At 37.7% G+C, this 18,956-nt stretch overlaps 1 protein-coding gene and 1 long non-coding RNA gene across 4 annotated transcripts in view; one reads left to right on the top strand and one right to left on the bottom strand.

Annotated features, from left to right (window-relative positions):
* Ripk2 (receptor interacting serine/threonine kinase 2) overlaps positions 1–13,559 on the bottom strand; it is a 30,703-nt gene extending 17,144 nt beyond the window's left edge. Inside the window, exons 1-6 of one of the 3 annotated variants that reach the window (XM_090339031.1) lie at positions 7,672–7,748; positions 6,975–7,051; positions 6,769–6,860; positions 5,352–5,507; positions 2,630–2,787; positions 645–694 (exon numbers count right to left, since the gene is read on the bottom strand). In XM_090339031.1, coding sequence (XP_090195157.1) covers positions 645–694; positions 2,630–2,787; positions 5,352–5,423 — 280 coding nt within the window. In that variant the 5' untranslated portion in view covers positions 5,424–5,507; positions 6,769–6,860; positions 6,975–7,051; positions 7,672–7,748. Of the gene's footprint in view, positions 1–644; positions 695–2,629; positions 2,788–5,351; positions 5,508–6,768; positions 6,861–6,974; positions 7,052–7,671; positions 7,826–13,038 lie in introns of those variants that run through there. The other 2 variants (XM_090339030.1, XM_090339032.1) reach the window with 2 other exon arrangements.
* A 1,166-nt stretch (positions 13,560–14,725) lies between these two features.
* On the top strand, positions 14,726–16,809 carry LOC150058983 (uncharacterized). The gene is made up of 3 exons (XR_016536578.1): positions 14,726–14,819; positions 15,172–15,227; positions 16,614–16,809. It is a non-coding gene; the product is annotated as an uncharacterized LOC150058983 (long non-coding RNA).
* Positions 16,810–18,956: the final 2,147 nt, after the last annotated feature.

Below are 18,956 nucleotides of genomic sequence, written 5' to 3'. Positions count from 1 at the left end.
AGGCTGAGACTTCCTGGGCAGGAGCCCACATCTTCCACTTTGTCACTCTGGCCGGGCCCTGTGACCTGATCTGGTCAATGGGATTTCAGAAAAGCAGAGCCAGGAAGAGTTTAGCAGAGGGAAATGAGACCTAGCAGGACCAGGGAGGGCTCTAGCAATTAACATCTAGTGTTCGTGCAAACACGAGTTTACTTTGTAAGCTACGGAGATTTTGAGGCTGTCTCTCACTCTAAGAGAACTATGCAGATGTGAATTAAAACAAGTAAACAAGACTGAAAAGGATTTAGTCATCAATGTCTATTCTTCATAAAAAGAACACTCATTAAAACTTTCAGGCAAAGAGTTTTATTGCTAGATTAAAATTAATAAAGCCCATGTAGCAGATGGCAAAAATGAAAATTTGTGCATGAGATTTAGTGGTTTGCTCAGAGATGTAAAGATTGTGAGAACATTGTTTCCCTAATCTCTAATTGAGTACACTATTTAGGTTACTGGATTCATAATTGCTAATTATGTTTCTTATTACAGTTGTTTTACATAGAATGAAGTGGAGGCAGATCCAAAATCAATCGAGCTATTAGACAATTGTGGGTATGTCTTAGCACTGTGACATTACCTAGAATAAGGCAGCCAGAGATACTTACCTTCAAAGGGCTGTTTTCTGGATAATACCTCCCATGTGATGATCGCAAAGCTGTTACAGAGAAGATATTATTATAAACAAACTTCAGTTTTTAAACATCACTTTTTAAAGTTAAACCTGCTGTTAAAGTATCACTATAATTAACCAAGAAGATGAATGTTCTTATACCATTAGAAGAAAAATAAGTAATTGTTGTTTTGAAGGAGATTGCTATAAGAATAGCTTAAGTTAAACATGAGGACAATTTGAACACCAAGCTATGCTTTCTATTTTTCTCTGTTCTTTTTCTTCCTCTTTCTTCCTTCCTCCTTCACTCCTTTCCTCCTCTATTTTTCCCTCTCCCTCTCTTTCTCTCTTCGTTGCAAGTACTGGTGTTCTAACTCACAGCGTTGTGCCTGCTTAGCTCATTTGCTAGTCTGGCACTCTATCACTTGAATCTCATTTCCAGTCCTGTTTTTTGCTGGTTATTTTGGAGTTGGGGAGTTTCAGTGACTTTTCTGCTCAAGCTGGCCTCAAATCATGATCCTCTAGATTTTAACCTCCTAAATAGTTAAGGTTAGAGATGTGAACTACTGGCATCTGGTTAAAATCTCTAATTTCATGATGCTATTTTTCATATGCAGTAAAGAATAATAAAAAGACTGTCTCATGTGGCTCTATATTACTATTTATTTTTTAGGGGATCTTAGTACTATCTTTTTCATAATAAAATATTGTAATTATAATTATGCTTCAGTTGTAAATGACCTGTCTATACTGGATTGAATTTTTATTTGGAAAACATGATTAAATCAATAGGATACAGAAAAATTGCCACTACCAAATATGCACTTAAAAGGGACACACAGAACTAAATAGATACCAACACACATCTTTGTAGGATAGTAAGGATTATAAAGGAAATGTCTTTCAATTGTAGGAAAAATATTCCCTCATTTTTCCTGATAGGGACCTAAGGACAATTCACAAAATGAATGATAGGTATTGTTTTCTTTGTTTGTTTTTGTAAAATCATATATATATATATATATAGTGTGTGTGTGTGTGTGTGTGTGTGTGTGTGTGTGTGTGTATGTGTGTTAGTTTTGGGACTTGAACTCTGGGCCTGGGTGTTGTTCCTGAGCTCTGACCTCTTCAGCTCAAAGCTACTGCCTTACCCCTTGAGCCACAGCTCTACTTTTGGTTTTCTGGTGGTTAAGCGGAGATAAGAGTCTCAAGGACTTTAGTGCCCTGGCTGGCTTTGAACTGTGATCCTCAGATCTAAGCCTCCTGAGTAGCTAGGATTACAGGCGTGAGCCACCACACCCAGATAGATACTAATATTTTTGTTTCCCTTTGTCATTCAAAATGAATGGAAGTTATCAGAATATATAAAACACGTTCATTCATATTCACATTTTTTCAATGTAAATGTGAAAGACACCTGTACTAGAGGTCTACTGAAATGGATTGGCAATTATTGGGTTTAATTAGAAGTGATGACAATTAAAATCTTTTTTTAAAGACATATAATTTAATTACTGATATAATTTTTCTGTAGACATATCATTCCTTGTGAAGAATATCTTCATTTTAACCAAGTCAATTATGTATAAAAGATATAAAATGTTCAGTATGTTTAAGGGTTTATTTCTCTAAGGCAGCAGATAGCAAAGTCTGAAAGGTTGCACAGAATGAGAATGTGGAGGCTGAAGCATTATTAACTGTGTTGCTTTGCCTCCTAAACTATATATGATTTCAAAAAAAACTCTATGTCACAACTTAATAAAACAAGAAGATATATTCTAGCAATTCTCAAAGAATGTAAAAGTTAATTAAAGGAAGAAATCTTTAATTTGAAACATAGCCATCGTGGCTTTGAATTTATTCTTCACTACAGTTATGACAGATGAATAAAATTCACACATTTAATATGCAACTTCACAATTCTGGTTGACTGTATATTTTTAACAAGGTTCATTTTTGGTCAAAAGCAACGTACAATACCTATATATATCATGTTTCACACTGGCCCTGGATTTTTGTCCTGGTTCGTAGTTTTCAGGTGGCATATAAATAATTGTTCCTCCTTCTGGTGCAGATTTGCTAGTTCGTGATTGTGAGAGAGACATCATGCGCCATTTTGATAACCCAAAATCGGCTATCTGTAAGAGGAAAGAGTAAATTTAAATATTTTGAATTAGAAAATTGAAAGTTTAATTTAAAATTTCTCCTAGATTAAATGAAAGGAACTCTAGGATATGGAAACAAGAGCTTTATCTTGTGTGATTGCTGTTCTTAATGTATTATGTTATTTCTCTTCTCTTTTTTTGCCCTTATGGCTAATCTCATATTGTTACTGTATATGACTTTGTTACCTTGTATATATGTTTATTTTTTAATTTGAAATAGGAAAGAGAAAGGGGAAAAAGATGATTGGGAGGGGGTGGGGAGAGAAAAGGGGACAAAAACATGAGGAGTGTGTGAGAAGTAATGCACCTACTACCTGATGAATGTAACTGTAACCCCTCTATATATTATCCCAACAAGAAAAAACAAATGTTGAAAGGGTAGAGATTAAGATGCATTGTACTCTATGGCCATAAAGGAAATGCAAATCCAAACAACATTGAGATTCCACCTCAGTCCAGTTACAATGGCCAATATCAAGAGAACTAACAATAATAAATGCTGGTGTGGGTATGGTGGGAATGTAACTGTAACCCCTCTATATATTATTCCAACAAAAAAATTCTCCTAAAAAGTCCAAGAATTAATTTTATTAGCGTTTAGACAAATTTCATAAAATTATAAGTCCTTAGAAAACACGAATCTTTTATAAGCTTACTATTTATCTCATAATATTTCATATTTCATAATATTTCACACTATTTACTATTTCATAAACTTACTACTAATAAAAGAACAAGTCTTAAGAAAAAAAACAATAGAACAGACTAAGGATAAAAAACACATCACATGTTGCTAACACATGAAAAGCCATACTTGGTTGATATGGAAAGGTAACGTAGCTGTGGTTGAGGACATGAATTCTAGAGATTAGGTTATTTCAGTTATGTTCCCATTATATCAGGTAATAAGATGTCTGGCCCTGATGAAGTTGTTCAATTTCTCTGTACTCTAGATTGCCTATCTTGAAAGTTGGTGTCTTCTGCTTTGCAGGAATGTGTTGAGAAAGTTTTCAATGAGCCATCCTAAGTAATGTACTCAGAGCAATAAGTGACACATAATATATGATACATTTTATGAATCTTTTGTAGAGAATTATATGTATTATTATCTGACCACACTCCAAAAGTGCATGGATACTGTTTATCAGAAAAATTTTATAAATGTCACTAATTTTTAAAAAGAAAAAAGATTTTGATTTTACAAATCTACATATTAGTAGGACAGGATCCTTGAACAATGTTTTAAAAGACATTTAGAAGTTTACAAAAGGGATATTATATAAGTAAACAGAAAATAAAATAATTCATGAGAAAGCAAATTATTATCAGACCAGTGCTCAGGTCAGTTCTCATATGACATTGCTGCTCCACATTCATTTACTAAACAAAATACCAAATTTAGTTAGTTTTTGACAGCACTGCTACCATCAAAAAGGATTCAAACATGGTTTATATAGTGTAAAACATCTGTATGCACTCTTACAATAACAAGTTCGCCCATTAAGTTAGCAGAAAATGTGGGAATTTATTCATTTGTATACACAACACATGGCTGTGTAATGATTCTGTATGCCATGTTCTGGGTTCCTGGTAGTTAACCACACACACTTCAGCTTTGTCTTTACGGAACTCTTATCTAATTTTACATGGTCAATAATCACAATATTAAAAAAAATTCAGCTCAATTGGTAAAAAAATACTAAGGAGTAGTCTGGCTCAAGGTTTGAGGAAAGGGCAGAGGGAGATGGAGCTAATGGATGCCACACTGCTGGGGTGAAATAGCAAGAGACAAAGCCAGGAGGACAGTGGAAAGGCAATCCCGCAAAGTCTTGGATGCATAATAATAATTACAGGAGTAGTCCAAGCCAAAAGATCGATTATTTTCTACAAGTGCTGATTTGTCAACCAAAAAAATGCTATTAATGTGGAGAGAGATTCTTTTAGATTTCGTTTGCATATTTTGATTATCTTTAAGTGGTTGAACACAGAGAATTGCCATTCACCAAAGCCATTTACGAATATACTGCATCTTGATTACCACCGGAATGATGTTCTTAGGGCCATGTCATGCAATTCTTATCCCAGTTCTCTATTAGTTAATATTTACTTAATCCTAACTTTGAAAATACAAAAATAGCTAAGTTGAGGATGATAAAAAGCTCAGAGAAAAACTTAAAACCCCAGGCATTACATGTACTATTGATGTAACGTAAAATGGTCCAATTACTGTGAAAAGGAGTTGGCTAGTGTGGTAAATTTTATTGCTAAAGTGATTGTATTAAGAAATGCCTGGGGGGTCAACAAAATATGACTCTGGAGGTGTCTGTGATGGTGATTTCAATTATATTGTAAGGACTATAAGATACACATACACACATACACACACACACACACACACACACACACACACGAGTCTCATGGATATTTTTGTCTGGGCTGGGCTTCGAATCATGATCCTCAGATCTCAGTCTCCTGAGTAGTTATGATTATAGGTGCGAGCTATCACCACCTGGGCACATGACCATTAAAAATATTACCTTAACATGAAATTCATTATCTAACAGGATATTCTGAGTTTTCAAGTCATGATGAAGTAGAGGAGGATTCATATTATGTAGGTAATTTACACCAAGGGCAATTTCATGCAGGATACGAAATCTCAGTGGCCATGGAACATCAGGATATTCAGTTTTCTTTGAATATATGTAAAGAAACAAAATGAAAAATGGTGTTTAAATTTTATACTTAGAAAATTCTATTCCATGAAAATATAGATTATAAACTAAGGTAAAACCCATGCAATTTAAACATAGTAATTAATATTGTTTAATAATTCTGTGTTTCACTTTCTTCAAGTTTTAGAAACAACAATCATAACTATCACACTGATATTTCTTTTTAGTTTATATTGGCCATGCTACTACATGGGATTTTCTCTTTTTTCCCTCAACTGACAAAGACTCAATTATTTTGTATTTATGTAGAGTTATATACATACATCTACAGTCACATCCACGGCATGGTTCTATAGCTGATTCAAGTAACTGTGATCAGACATGCATATACACAGAGAGAGAGAAAATTATATACAACTTGTTTTTGATCCATACCAGATTATTCATTCAAAATTTTTAATTTTTATAATATAAAGCCATATTTTATTACTATATAACAACTTATATCAATGAAAGTATGACTACATTATTGCCATTTAATTGTAAACATTAATATCTTGTGCTTTTAATAATATCGTTTATAATCTCCTTGAAATTTTAATCTTTGAGAGTTTTCTTTTTGTGAATGAGACAAAGATTTGTTTCTAAATTGGTAGATTTAGTGGCACATTTAAAACAAAAGAAGTTGTACATTTCCTAGTAATTATATGGTAACTACAAGCTTTCTAAATGTATTCTGAAAATAAAAGTTAATTTTGCTTCCCAGGAGAATGTGTAAACTCAAAAACACGAGACCATTTGAAAAGGTTAATAATGAATTATCAGGCAATATATTCTTGAGTATATTTTCCTGTGTGCTGTTAAAAAAAAGTCTGCTTCTCCTGCAAGCGTAAAAGTGCCTTGAGAATTCTTTCTGAAAACAGACATGTTTAACATTTAGTGATCAATGTGGCAAAAAAAGTGGTTCAAAATATTTTAAGATTTTTTTTTTGCTGTGCATTACATTTTTTTGTTCTGTGGTTATGAAGCATGTTTCAAGATAAGTATAAATCTTAAATAATACAAAATAGGAACCAAAGAAACACTAAACACCAATGTATATTACTTCTTCTGATACATACATAGCCCCATCCTCCAGAGTATCTGAATCTTTTAATCTGACAAAAAGCAACTTTCCCCCCTGAAAAGCATGCAGTTAAAAGAAATAAGCAGGTTTCTCTACATCATAGTATTATAAGGAGACATATGACTAAAGAGATAAGGGCAGAGAGACACTCACTCTATATTTTATGATGCCTTCTAAGAGTTAGTAAAACTCCTGGAAGAGGCTACAGAATGTCCACTCGGCTCCAGATATGGATGCCAGAATATCTATGATGGGGTGGGGGAAGAAAATGTTACATTCTATGTAGATTCCTTTCATTAGAAAGGAGAGATTGTTCTTTAATAATATGTTATTTTGATTGCTATGGTGGTTACACAAACCTTACAGACTGACACCAGTTACTTCACTCCATCTTTGTTTCAGATGGTCACAAGTCATGAAAACAATGCGATGTATTCTGAAACAAAGAGGAAGTGACCCCATGAATCTCACAGTAGTACCAACTTCCCCATGGTTGCTTACAGATCACTGTGATGCACTGAAATCTAGGAGTGCCAGTAATTGGATGATATTATGCATGTTACATCTAACTAAACAGACCTCATTAAATAGACTTATTATTTGACTACTCGAGCAATAATGCAGACTGGAGATGACTAGAATGTAAGTTCAAGCAAATAATAATATTGTTTCAAATACACATATTTCAAGAATGAGCAACCACAAATTTGTTGGGAGATAAAAGGTAAATGGCTTACACTACTGTCTACTATTGGACTAGCTAATGTGTCTGGTACTTGGAGATAATTTATTTGGCTGGAAATGGGTGAGTGTTAAGAGAGTAATGTGTACAAGGCAATCTAGGTCCTTTTGACTACAAAGCCTTGACTCTTGTCTGTCTGTCTTCCTGCCTGCCTATCTATCTATCCTCAAAAATGAAACTTTACTACTGCAACTGACTTTTTAAAAAACATTCTTACTCACATTCTTAATAATCTGACCCAATATAAAACAGAAGTATTATATAGTTTGAAGACAAATGGTAATTATAGTCATTGAAAATGGTACAGTACTTACCCTGTGTAAGAGTTCATTTAGTGATCCGTTTGGCATGTATTCAGTAACTATTCCCAAAAATTCTGGCTCATTGCAAATTCCTAAAATTGGAAGAATATAACTAAATCTAGCTTTGTGTAGTATTTCGGCTTCTCTTAAGACATCATTTCGTTCACTAAGAAAAAAAAAGAAGGACAATTATTTCAGAAAATAGAAAACACACAGTTATGTCTACGAGATTAAGTGAGTCTGGATATTTTAATTAACTGTCTATGCGATCTCATGAAAAATTTCAGCTTCTTTGATTTTTATTTTCATAATATTTAAAGGAGAAATAATCCATACCTTAAATGGTCTATAAATCTGTTTACAAACCAAAAGAACTATAAACCATTGATAGGTAAGAGGGCTGCAGGTTATTATTACTGTAATACTGCTAGGAAAAGGGAAGAACATGGTATAAAAAGAAGTTCACAAAGCCTATCAGTGTTAGAATAACTGATGCTAGTAAATTATTAACTTTATTTTGAGTTAGAACAAATAGATTTGATTAAAATATTATATTAAATTTTGTCATTGCATAGCATTATTTTTTCCAATGTGTTCTGAATCTAAAAACACTGAAATGTTGAGATGTAAATCAGTAGATGCTAATGGCCGCATAAAAGTCACTAATACGTTAGGAACAAGAAAACTGAAAGCAGTTAATTGCTCATAACAGATTCTTGTTATATCATTAAATCACTCTTCCATTTGCTAATCTACTGGAAAAAAAAAAACACATTTTTCTTTCAGTAGGAATGAAGAAAGGTGCTCCTCCGTATGGGGACTATAAAATACAAAGATATATTTGCCTTCAAATTGCCCAGAAATTTTTTAAGAAAAATAAATAAAAGTATAAGACAGATTATGAAGAGTGTCACTGAAGGAAAAATATATACATAAATATAAAAACCAAGAAAGACATGAAAGCACATTAGAGAGAGGACAGAGAAATAAAAGCACATGTTGAATAAAGAATCTCATAGTGTTCAGAGAAGTAAGAATTCACTACATATTAAAAATGGATATTTGGGCTGAGAGTGCTGGAAGAGTGCCTGCCTAGCTTGCATGAGGACTGAGGTTTGATTTCTTGGTACATATACATAGAAAAAGCCAGAAGTGGTTCTATGTCTCAAGTGGTAGAGCTCCAGCCTTGAGAAAGCCGGAGGACAGTTCTCAGGCCCCAAGTTCATGCCTTAGGACTGCCAAAAAAAAAAAAAAAAGAAAGAAAAAAGAACGGATAACTCATTTCTAACATAGTGTCTAGTGGGTTTTGCTGCTGAATTGGCCATTGAACTACTGAACTACACAACTTGAGGGGCTGGCTGGGGAAAGTTGGGAAAAACTGGAAGAGAAAGAGATAAGGGAGGGAATGACACTGTTCAAGTGGAAAGTACTCAAATGACACTGTAAATGTAACTCATGTACAATAATTACAATAATTAAAAAAAAACTGGATAGCATTCTGTCCCTGGACCCAAGGTATTTAATTTGGCTAAGTCCTTCATATTTTATTAGAATTATGGTAACAGGGTAGGTATCCAAGAATTGTGTCAAGTGAATTCAAGGAAATGGTAGTGAAAGTAAAAGTGAATTACTGAATGTGGGTCAGCTTAGGTTAATAGAGAAGGCAGAAAAAAAAAAAGAAAAAAGATAGGCTAGATCACATCCCATCATTTTTTACTGGTTAGTAAAAATTACAACAATAAATATGCATTCAGAAAAAGCCAATCAGATAGTTTTATATTTTATTTCGTAGTCATTTGTGATTGAAGACTGGTGTGTGTGCGTGTGCGTGTGTGTGTGTGTGGGGGGGGGGGGGTGTGTGTGTGTGCTGGTTCTGAAGCTTGAACTCAGGGCTTGGATACTGTCCCTGAGCTTCTTTTGCTCAAGACTACTGCTCTACCATTTGATCCACAGCACCACTTCCAGCTGAGTAGTTTACTAGAGATTAGTCTCAAGGACTTTCCTGCCCTGGCTAGTTTCAAACTGCCACCCTCAGAATTCATCCTCCTGAGTAGTTAGGGTTACAAGCATGAGCCACAAGTGCTTGGCTTTGTGATTGAAGATTTTAAATAGGACAAATGTCTTAGTAAAATCAAATTTAAGGATGATGAACTTGGAAGCAGGATGAATACAGAGGGTTACATTTTAGTACAGATTGAGAAATAAAGAAAGGAGAGGTTAAAACTCTAAAGGTAGCAGTAGAAATGGAAAGGAGAACACTAGCTTAATAGCTGTGGTGACAAACTAATTATGAGGTATTTGAAAAAATGTAAAAAAAAATGAAGATGTCATCAGTATTTACCCTGGACAAGTGGGCGTTGGCAGCAATAACGAAATAGAAATGTTTCCAGGAGAAGCTGATTAGGCAAGTGATGATTAGTTCCTAAACCACCCAAGCTCTGCATGAATAGCTGTTATAGGAGATAGCAACAGACACAACAGACATTCCTGATGAAACTATAAGACCTGCTAACACCCAATCAATCAACCAACCTACCAACTTATCATACAAACAACTAACCAACCAAACAACAAACCAGTCAGCCAACTAACCAAATATCCAAACAATAACAAAAAAAGCAATCTCTGCCACTGATTTTAAGTGATCTAGTTTGTGGTTCCATAATTTAAAATTCAAGAGTTGCAAGAAGACATACAGTGAAAAGCTTCCTCTTCTCTATCGCTTTACCTCTATATATTCTGTTAGAAAACTAATTATATCCATCTGTGGAATCTGTTTCATTAAATGTACATTCCCTAAGTTCAGATAATGTTCTGTATTTGCCCTAAGAGACATGGGCTGACAAGACAGTTACTGCCCAGCAGCCGTGTAGGAAGACACATGAAGATTCCTGGATACTGGGAAAGCATGTTGCAGAAGTCCCAGTAACATATGGCACTTAATCTCTTTCTTCCTATTCCAGTTGGAGGCATACTTCCTTCTCACGTGAGTCTCACATGAATTTATCTTCATCTCAACCTTCTAAAGTTGGTTCCCTTTCCATTTTCTAGAATTTATTTATAAGGATATTGAACTCAGGTCAGAAAAATGAACAATAACTACACCAAGAATTAGTGGCAGGTTTGCAGTCAGATTCAAGCTGCAACTGTAAAACATATCTTTTGAATCTATACCTTGATCAGAAAAGTAAACAGTTAGTGAACACAGATTTCATCATGATAAGGTAAGAAAATAAAGTCAAAACAGTTTAAAGATTAAATATAATATAAAGATTAATTATAAAAATGCTTTTAAATAAGTTTAATTGAAAATCAAAAATACCTTGTGTAGATATTTCACTAGAATTACCCTACTCAACATTTCAGTTGCAGAAAAAACAAAAAACAAAACCAGTTATGCTAGCATGAGAGAACACAGCCAGACAATAAGAGACATCTACTCATAAGGGGTGGGAAAACTGTCAAGAAAGGCCATCATTGGATAGAAAGCAGGTTATGAGAAAAATGACTCAGCAATCACTAAAATAGCATGTAAGATAACATACACATTTTTTTCCTCAGGTGATCACACAGAACAATGCTGATATTATCTACACTAGAACTTATGAAGTATATGTTCAGTATTTATTACTTACATTTTACAATGTGAGTCAAATGCAGGTAGTCCTTTGTGCAGACTACCTAAATATTACTAATATTGTTAATAGGCAACAAGTAGAAAAAAGAATGAATGACATGTTTCACTGGCTTTATGACTTCTTTGAAGACAGAATTGGTTTCCTACCCATGTTAAGAAAGCATTTTATACTATGAAAGTTGTTAATGGGTGTGGAAGAGAATGCTCTGCATCTCACAGCTCTCAAATGGCACAAAGTTTGAATAAATTAAAATATTGAAAAGTAATGCCCAAAACAAGAGAATCATTGGCTTTAAAATACCTAATAAGAATATATAAAACATTTAATAGTTTCAGTGCTCTATGTATTTGGAGAGTTGGTTATAAAATAGATCCATACTTTGTAACTGAACACTGCCCTTTAAAGTTGACTGCATAAATATGCTTGTCCACCATTTGTTTCACAGAGTACAAGGCCCTTGCATCTAGTACATCACCTGAAGAGAAACTATCTCCAAAAGTGCCCCAAATTTACAATGTGATCTAATTCACAATGAAAGAAAAGTCACCATTAGATAAAAAAAGTCAAATCATTTTGGCAGGGCTGAAATCAAGAAATGTGTTTGGTTGGAAAACATCCTCTGTTCAATAAGACCTTTATCAGGATGTATTTTTATAGGAAGTGCAGAGGAGAATGTTGTAATCCTGGATGTTAATTCATTGAGAACTAAATGCAAGGCCTGGCCAAAAATCCCTGTTGGAAGGAAAATCCACAAGCCAAGTGACCAGACCACTGACTAATAACATACAGTCACAGTTCCATGGCATCTGGCAATTGTTTCCCGGAAACAGAAACTAATGGTAGCTTTTTCTGCATATGGGAACCTTAAATTCGAACTGTTGCAGGATGCGAAAAAGAGTCACAATCTTTCGCCATTTAACAGCTTTTTAAACACAATGTTACTGTTAGAAAAATAAGAGTATATATTTCCTGTGTGGGAGCAATCACAGCTCCGAGAGAATTGAACTGTTAAATGTAGAGAGTTTGCGACTTCAACTTTCCACAACATGAAACAAACCACAAACAAAACAAAACCCAGCCAAAACCTCTGACCAAAAACATCCCAGACTCTACAATGGCAACTATCCACTCACATTATACAAATATGAACCAGAGAGACAGTTTCTTAAACGCTCGTTTTGGTATGCGATCCATATAAAATCGTGACGTTGTTGTTTTTTTTTTAAATGCATTTAGAATCCGGTGTGTACTAGATGCTTATTTCACACTTAACTGAGAACTTGTGTTCGGACAACCACATTTCAGCAATGTGGCTAAGAGCTAGCTACCGACAGCCCTAGCATTGGAAGGCAAAGTCCAAGCCCACTCTTCACAAATTACACATCCATGTCAATCAACACCTTTCTTTCGAGCTGGCTGTGATGGCGGATTGAAGTTTAAGAGTAGGGAGAGAGGATAGGCAGGCGAGTAGAGACGGGAGGCAGGTCGGCCAGAAGGAGAGGTGAGCGCAGGAAAGCGATAGGTGACCTCCGCCGGGCGGGGTGCCGACCATCCCCAAATGTGCCAGCTCCAAAGCTTGACCGACTTCCTAGAGAGAGGTGGCCGGGGATGGAGGCAACGCCAAAGGAGCCCCAACCATTGGGGCTCTGAGGCCAGCTCTCCCCCTGCACCCCGGAGCGCGTGTGCTGCGGGAGGGGAGGCGGGGTGCAAGAGCTCGGGGCTCCTCCAGGGCCTGCCCTACCTGTCGAGCAGCGGCGTGTGGATGTGCAGGTGTTTCACGGCCACCTGGACGCGCCAGTCGGCGTGGCGGGCGGACGACACGGTGCCCGAGGCCCCGCGGCTCAGGTAGCGCAGGTCGGCGAGCTTGTGGTAAGGGATAGTGGGCAAGGTGCTGCAGATGGTGTCTTCCTGCATGGTCCCCGGCCTGCGGCCGCCCGGAGACTCCGGGTGTGTGGAGATCGGTCCGGCGGGGAGCGGGGACAGTGGGGGAGTGGGACGAAGCGAGGCCCGTGAGTGGGGAGACACTAGGTCACCAGGCCGCCCATGTCCCGCGCGCCCCGTGCGCCGTGCGGCTGGAGACCCGGCAGCGTAGTGCGGGAGGTGGCGGCCTGAAGGAACTGGCGGCGTCCGGGCCAGGCCTTTAGCTCGATCTGCCCAGGCGCTAGCGGCTCCTCCGACCCCAACTCCCCTGGCGACGTCAGCGGCTGCCGACACGGTGCCGGGACCGCCCCCTCCCGCGCCGCGCCAGCTCCCGCCCCGCCAGGCCCAATGCGCCGGCCCCCAGCGTGAGCGCGAGCCGCCGTCCCGTCCCTTCCCACCCCACCCCCACGTCCAACCCCCGCCCCAGCACCCCGGCTGTCGGCGCGCTGCCTTTCGTGGCCCCTCCCACCCCTCGCAGCTACACCCAGATTCGGAAACTTTTGTCTTTTAGGGACAGTCCCCCGTGGAGGCCTGCTGGTGTCTGGTGCCTGGTGTCTGGTGGGCCACTGGGCTCTGAGTTTCTAGCTGGGGGCTGGGAGGGGGGGAGTGGGGTGAAGGAGACATGGTGGAGGAGCCAGGCCAGCGCTCTCTGGGTTGGGGTTGGAGTGACTCACCAGTCTCTAAAATCACATGTAACATTGCCCCCCCCTTTTTTTCCCTTTTCCTTCAAGTTGCCCAATATAACAAGGCACGTGTTTCCCACAGCAGAGAGCCCACGAACCCACAATGTTTATTAGGAAGAGGGAGGTGGAAGTGGAGGTGGTGGATGGGGTGGGCAGCAGTCCTGACTCTCTACTTTGGGGCGCACTGGTGATTCCCAAGGTCTCCTTTTCTTTCTTTCTTTCTTTCTTTCTTTCTTTCTTTAAAAATTGTAATTAATAGAAGAGTTTCACTTATATTCGCCCGATAGAGGGTGCATTACTTCACACACATTGATACCCCTTCTCATGTTTTTGTCCCCATTTTCCTCCCCCCCACCTCCTCCCCTCATCTTGTTTTCCAACTTCCCTTTCCTATTTCAAGTAAACGAATAAATATACAATATACCAGATAACAAGGTAAGATACTGTAACAGTATGAGAATAACAAAAGGACAGCAAAAGAGATGAGAAATAACAGTATATTAAGAACAACAATCTTGTTGTTTCTATATCCTGGAGGTCCTTTCATTTCGCTTCATCCTATGTGACCTTATGTATCTAGGTTTTGTATGGCTCGTTTTCTACATCCTTAGAGGTCTTTTCATTTAGCCTCATCCTGTCTGGCCTTATGTATCTAGGTTTTGAGCTATTGTAATCCTCTGCTAGGAGAGTCCAAGGTTTGTACTGATTATTACAAATGAGGGAAACCATTGACCTTATGTTCCTTTGGGTCTAGCTTACTTCCCTTAATATGAATTTTTCCAAGTCTCTCCATTTCCTTACAAGTGGAGCAATGTCGTTCTTTCTGATGGCAGCATAGAACTCCACTGTGTATAAATACCACATCTTCTTCATCCTATCACCTACTGAGGGGCATCTGGATTGGCTTATCTTCGCTATGGTAAATAGTCCTGCAACAAACATAGTTGTGCTAGTGGCTATAGTATGTCCTTGATTCTGGAGTTTTTGGTAAATGCCAAGTAGTGGAATTGCTGGGTCATAGGGGAGCTCTATGTTTAGTCTTTTGAGGAACTGCCATACTACTTTCCATAGTCTCCTTTTCTTAAGGAAGCAGATGTAAATTAACCCACTTAACCTGCACGTGACAGTCTTTCTATCATGCCTCTTCAGAAGAGAGGGTTGAGTGACAAACTCTGCTTGGGTGGTACCAACTTAAGTGACCAGTTCCCTTGTCATTTGACTACTAGAGAATAGTGTACTTCCTTCCTTTCAATTCTTTCTTATTCCTGTAGGCGTATACAGAGGTCCACACAACTTAAGACAATTCCCTCCCAAGTGATAACTCCAGGTAAGACTACAGATTTTTCTCTAATGTTGAAGTAGATTGACTGAACTAAAGATACTTTGAAGAGGGTTATCATGTCTTCTTCACCTTTTGACATCACTAATGAAAGCATGATCTATTTCATCCCAATATATCAGAAAATGCTCTATAAATTCTGATAAGTGAGAAACGTGGTAGATGCACCCGATTTTGATATGAATCTGTTAATGCAATGAAATACAATACTTAATTATTTTTTCAAAGAAGTTTCAATGAGGTATTAAGTTGAACCTATATCCTAAACCAGGGCTTTTGGTTCTTTGACTTGTTTCTTTTTTGTTCATTTTATATGTTCTATCTTTAAACCAGAATTTCTCTCCTATACTTGCACAATTGCTTTCAGACCAAGTGTGGAAGATGGATTTGGGTATTTCCAAATGCGGAAATTCCAAATGTAGTTACCTCTAGTAACTACGAATGTGATCCTATTTTGAAGGAGGATATTTGCAGTTGATCAAGTTAAGGCCAAGATGATGAGCCATCATTCCAAGGCTTCGGTGTCCATATGAAAAGGGAAACATAGTTGAGTGTGGTAGTACATACCTGTAATCCTAGCATTAGGGAGGCTGAAATAGGAAGATTGTGAGTTTAAATCCAGCCTTAAGTGCATCGGGAAGCTTGTCTCACTTGACAAGGAGGTGGAAGAAGAGTGAGAAGAGAAAGAGAATTAAAAACAAAAACTAGACATCATGATATAATAGGTGTACAGAGGGATAAAATGTGTGAAGACACAGGGTTAATGATATCTCCAAGCCAAGGAATGATAGGATTCTAGGAGAGAGCAATGGAATAGACTTTTCCTGGCTGTCAGAAGGAACTAAGTCTGCTTACTCTGATTACCATCCAGAACTGTGAGAATAAATTCTATTTAAGCCACCCTACTTGTAGCTTGTTGTGGTGGTAGATTTAGGAAATTAATTCTTCCTAAAAAAGCTTCTTTATTTGAGATAATTACAAATCCTTAGGAAATTGTAAAGGCAATACACAGATGTAGTATATATATAGCACATAGTTCCATTCGCCAGTTATGTCTTATATCTTCATGTATTTATTCATTTATTCAATGCACTTTGCTATTTTATTGCACAGGAAGATCCCTGTATCACCACTTCAGTCAAGATTCCAGAACGTCTCTGTCACCACAAAGATCTCCCTTCAACATTCCCTTTCCAGTCGTACTCTTGATCCTCACTAACGCCCACTAACGGATCGGTTTCTAGCTCTATAATGTTGTCAACTTACCACATATTATGGTGTTCACTTCTTCATTTCTGTGATGGAAATACTTGGACAAAAACAATCAACTTGAAGGAATAAAAGTTTATTGTGGGTCTTTGTTTTCATCCACAGGTGGCTAGTTCCCTTGCCTTTGGGCTTAAGGTGGGGCATAGCATCCAGATGTGGTGAGCAAGGCTGCTGTCCCCATGACAGACAGAGGAAAGAGGTAAAGAGGGTAAAAGACACAAGAAAAAAGAGTGGAGAGAGAAAGGAGGAAGAAGGAAGGAGCAACAGAGACAGAGAGGGAGAGAGAAATTCAAAGGCATGCTCCCAGTGACTTATTCCCTTCAACCAGTTCTACTTCTGTGAACTCTCAGTGGATTCACTCTCTGATTAGGTTTTTCTCCTTGTGACCCTCATGGCCTCTCACCAACACCCCTCACTAGGGACTAAGCCTTCCACACAGGAGCCTTTTGGGGAAACACTTTATACCAAACCACAATAATTGTGAATGAAACCGATGTATTTTGGGGTTAGCTTTGTTCTCACGGCATACTGTCCTTGAGATCTATCTCAGTTTTTGCTAACATCATTTTGTTTTTTTTTTTTAAATCACCAAATAGCATGTTCTGTGGTGTGGCAGTATCATGATTGTGCAGCCACTTCCCCATTGAGAAGCATTTTAGTTGGGTCTGTGTGATGGTGTAAATGCTCTGATTAGCTGTGGAAAGCGGTATTATTTATATTTGCTATTTTGGATAAAAGAAAACATATATCCTAATGAAATTGTACTTTATTCTTTTGATTGTATATTTGGTCTATTATAGTGAAGAAATGGAGAAAATAATTTACATTAAAATCTGCTTTTAAAAAAATCTGCTTTGATCCATGCTTAAAGAAGAAAGGCACTAGCAAAACACTTAGTGCTTGCTATTGCATTACTGCATAATTATTTGCATGTACTTGGGAAAGAAACATTTTCTCCTATTCAGGTAAATATGAATTTTAATGTGCACCAAATGGATCTGGTAGATCAAACATTATTTTTAAAAATGAAAATTGAGCCTTCCTGATCACTGAGATCTCCAACCTGTCAACTCTGAGTTAACAAATAAACTTAACAGGCACTTTATGTGCCATTTTGCTTAATACTGGTAATACAAAAAGCATCAAATACATGTCCCTGCCCTCAAAATGCTTTGGGTGTTGTAAGTGAGATCCATACTAGAACATACAGTGTAATCAGTGCTCTGATTGGGAAGTCTAGGCTGCTATTCACAATACAGGAGAGATACTCTAGGATTAATTTAATGAAAGTGAATTTCATAGAAGTTAGATACACTGCCAGAAGTCACAGTTCATTAGTCACAAAGATAGGATTCCTAAACAATTCTGGGTCAGAGTCTATTTTCTTTTTGGGAATGTGTTCAGTTCAATAATAATCCACTTTCAGTTTCACTTTATATAATGTCAAAGGAGAGGGATTTAGTGATGGAATTTCCCAGCTGTAGAAAATGATGCTGGACAAAGATTGATTACAGAATTTTCCTGGGAAATTCCATGTTCCTTTGAGATTTTGTTTGGCAGATTTCCTGGAGTAGGGGGAAAAAACCAAAATCATTACTTAGTTGTTCAGTCTGCATCTAAAAATTTCAGCCCCATGCATTAGCAGAATTCAGCTTTTTGGCGGTTGTCATGTTTACTATCTGTCACTCCCAGACTGTAAGCAAAATCTACTAAAGGATATTTACTGTTTAGATAACACACTATGGGGAAGAGAACATAAGTGTTTTAGCATCTGGTTTGGGGCAGGCTGAGATGTAGTAGTGGGAAAAGGTGAATAGGGCTCTCTAAAGGAGCCTGTGTGGTTTTCTTGATCACAGGGAAGGCTGGAAGGGGAAACTGACACAATCAATCATCCACCATCAGCTGCTGAACAGATTGCTAGAGAGAACTTGAAGAGGGCTCCTGATGTGTCTGTGACCTAATTTTCATTGTTAAAAGGAATAGAAATGTCCACTCTCCCGGGGCCTTGTGGTGCAACTCCTGGGTGTGTTGTTCACCTTGAGGATGAAGTGGATCATGAATGAGTCCCCAAGACTTGTGCAATCTGGAAGCCTTCTGGCCTACTAATTACAGGGTTGTTTTGTAAGGCTCAATTTACTCAGTGACCATAAAAGGGCTTTATGAATTATAAAGCTGGTAATATATGTAAATAATAACAACAGTAGTCGCTGTTTTTCCTCTAGAGCTCTGGCCTTTGAATATAAGTTCCTTACCTAAGTTGAGGAATAATAAAGCAACCTGGGTTAGGAGCTGCCAGGAGCAAGTTAGATACAATGAAGGTATATAATGTAAACCTTTCAAAGACACCAACCTCAGACAAATCAACAGCAAAAGAGTATGGCACATAACAAAAAGAAGACCTCCAGGAAAATGTTTGAATAGAAAAACATGAAGAATATGGCCAAACTA

Source organism: Megascapheus bottae, chromosome 9 (assembly GCF_031878675.1).
Source record: "Megascapheus bottae isolate mThoBot1 chromosome 9, mThoBot2.hap1, whole genome shotgun sequence".
In the NCBI taxonomy this organism is placed as follows: domain Eukaryota; kingdom Metazoa; phylum Chordata; class Mammalia; order Rodentia; family Geomyidae; genus Megascapheus; species Megascapheus bottae.
The sequence above is the reverse complement of the archived record's forward strand: the minus strand, read 5'-3'. Positions and strand labels throughout refer to the sequence as shown.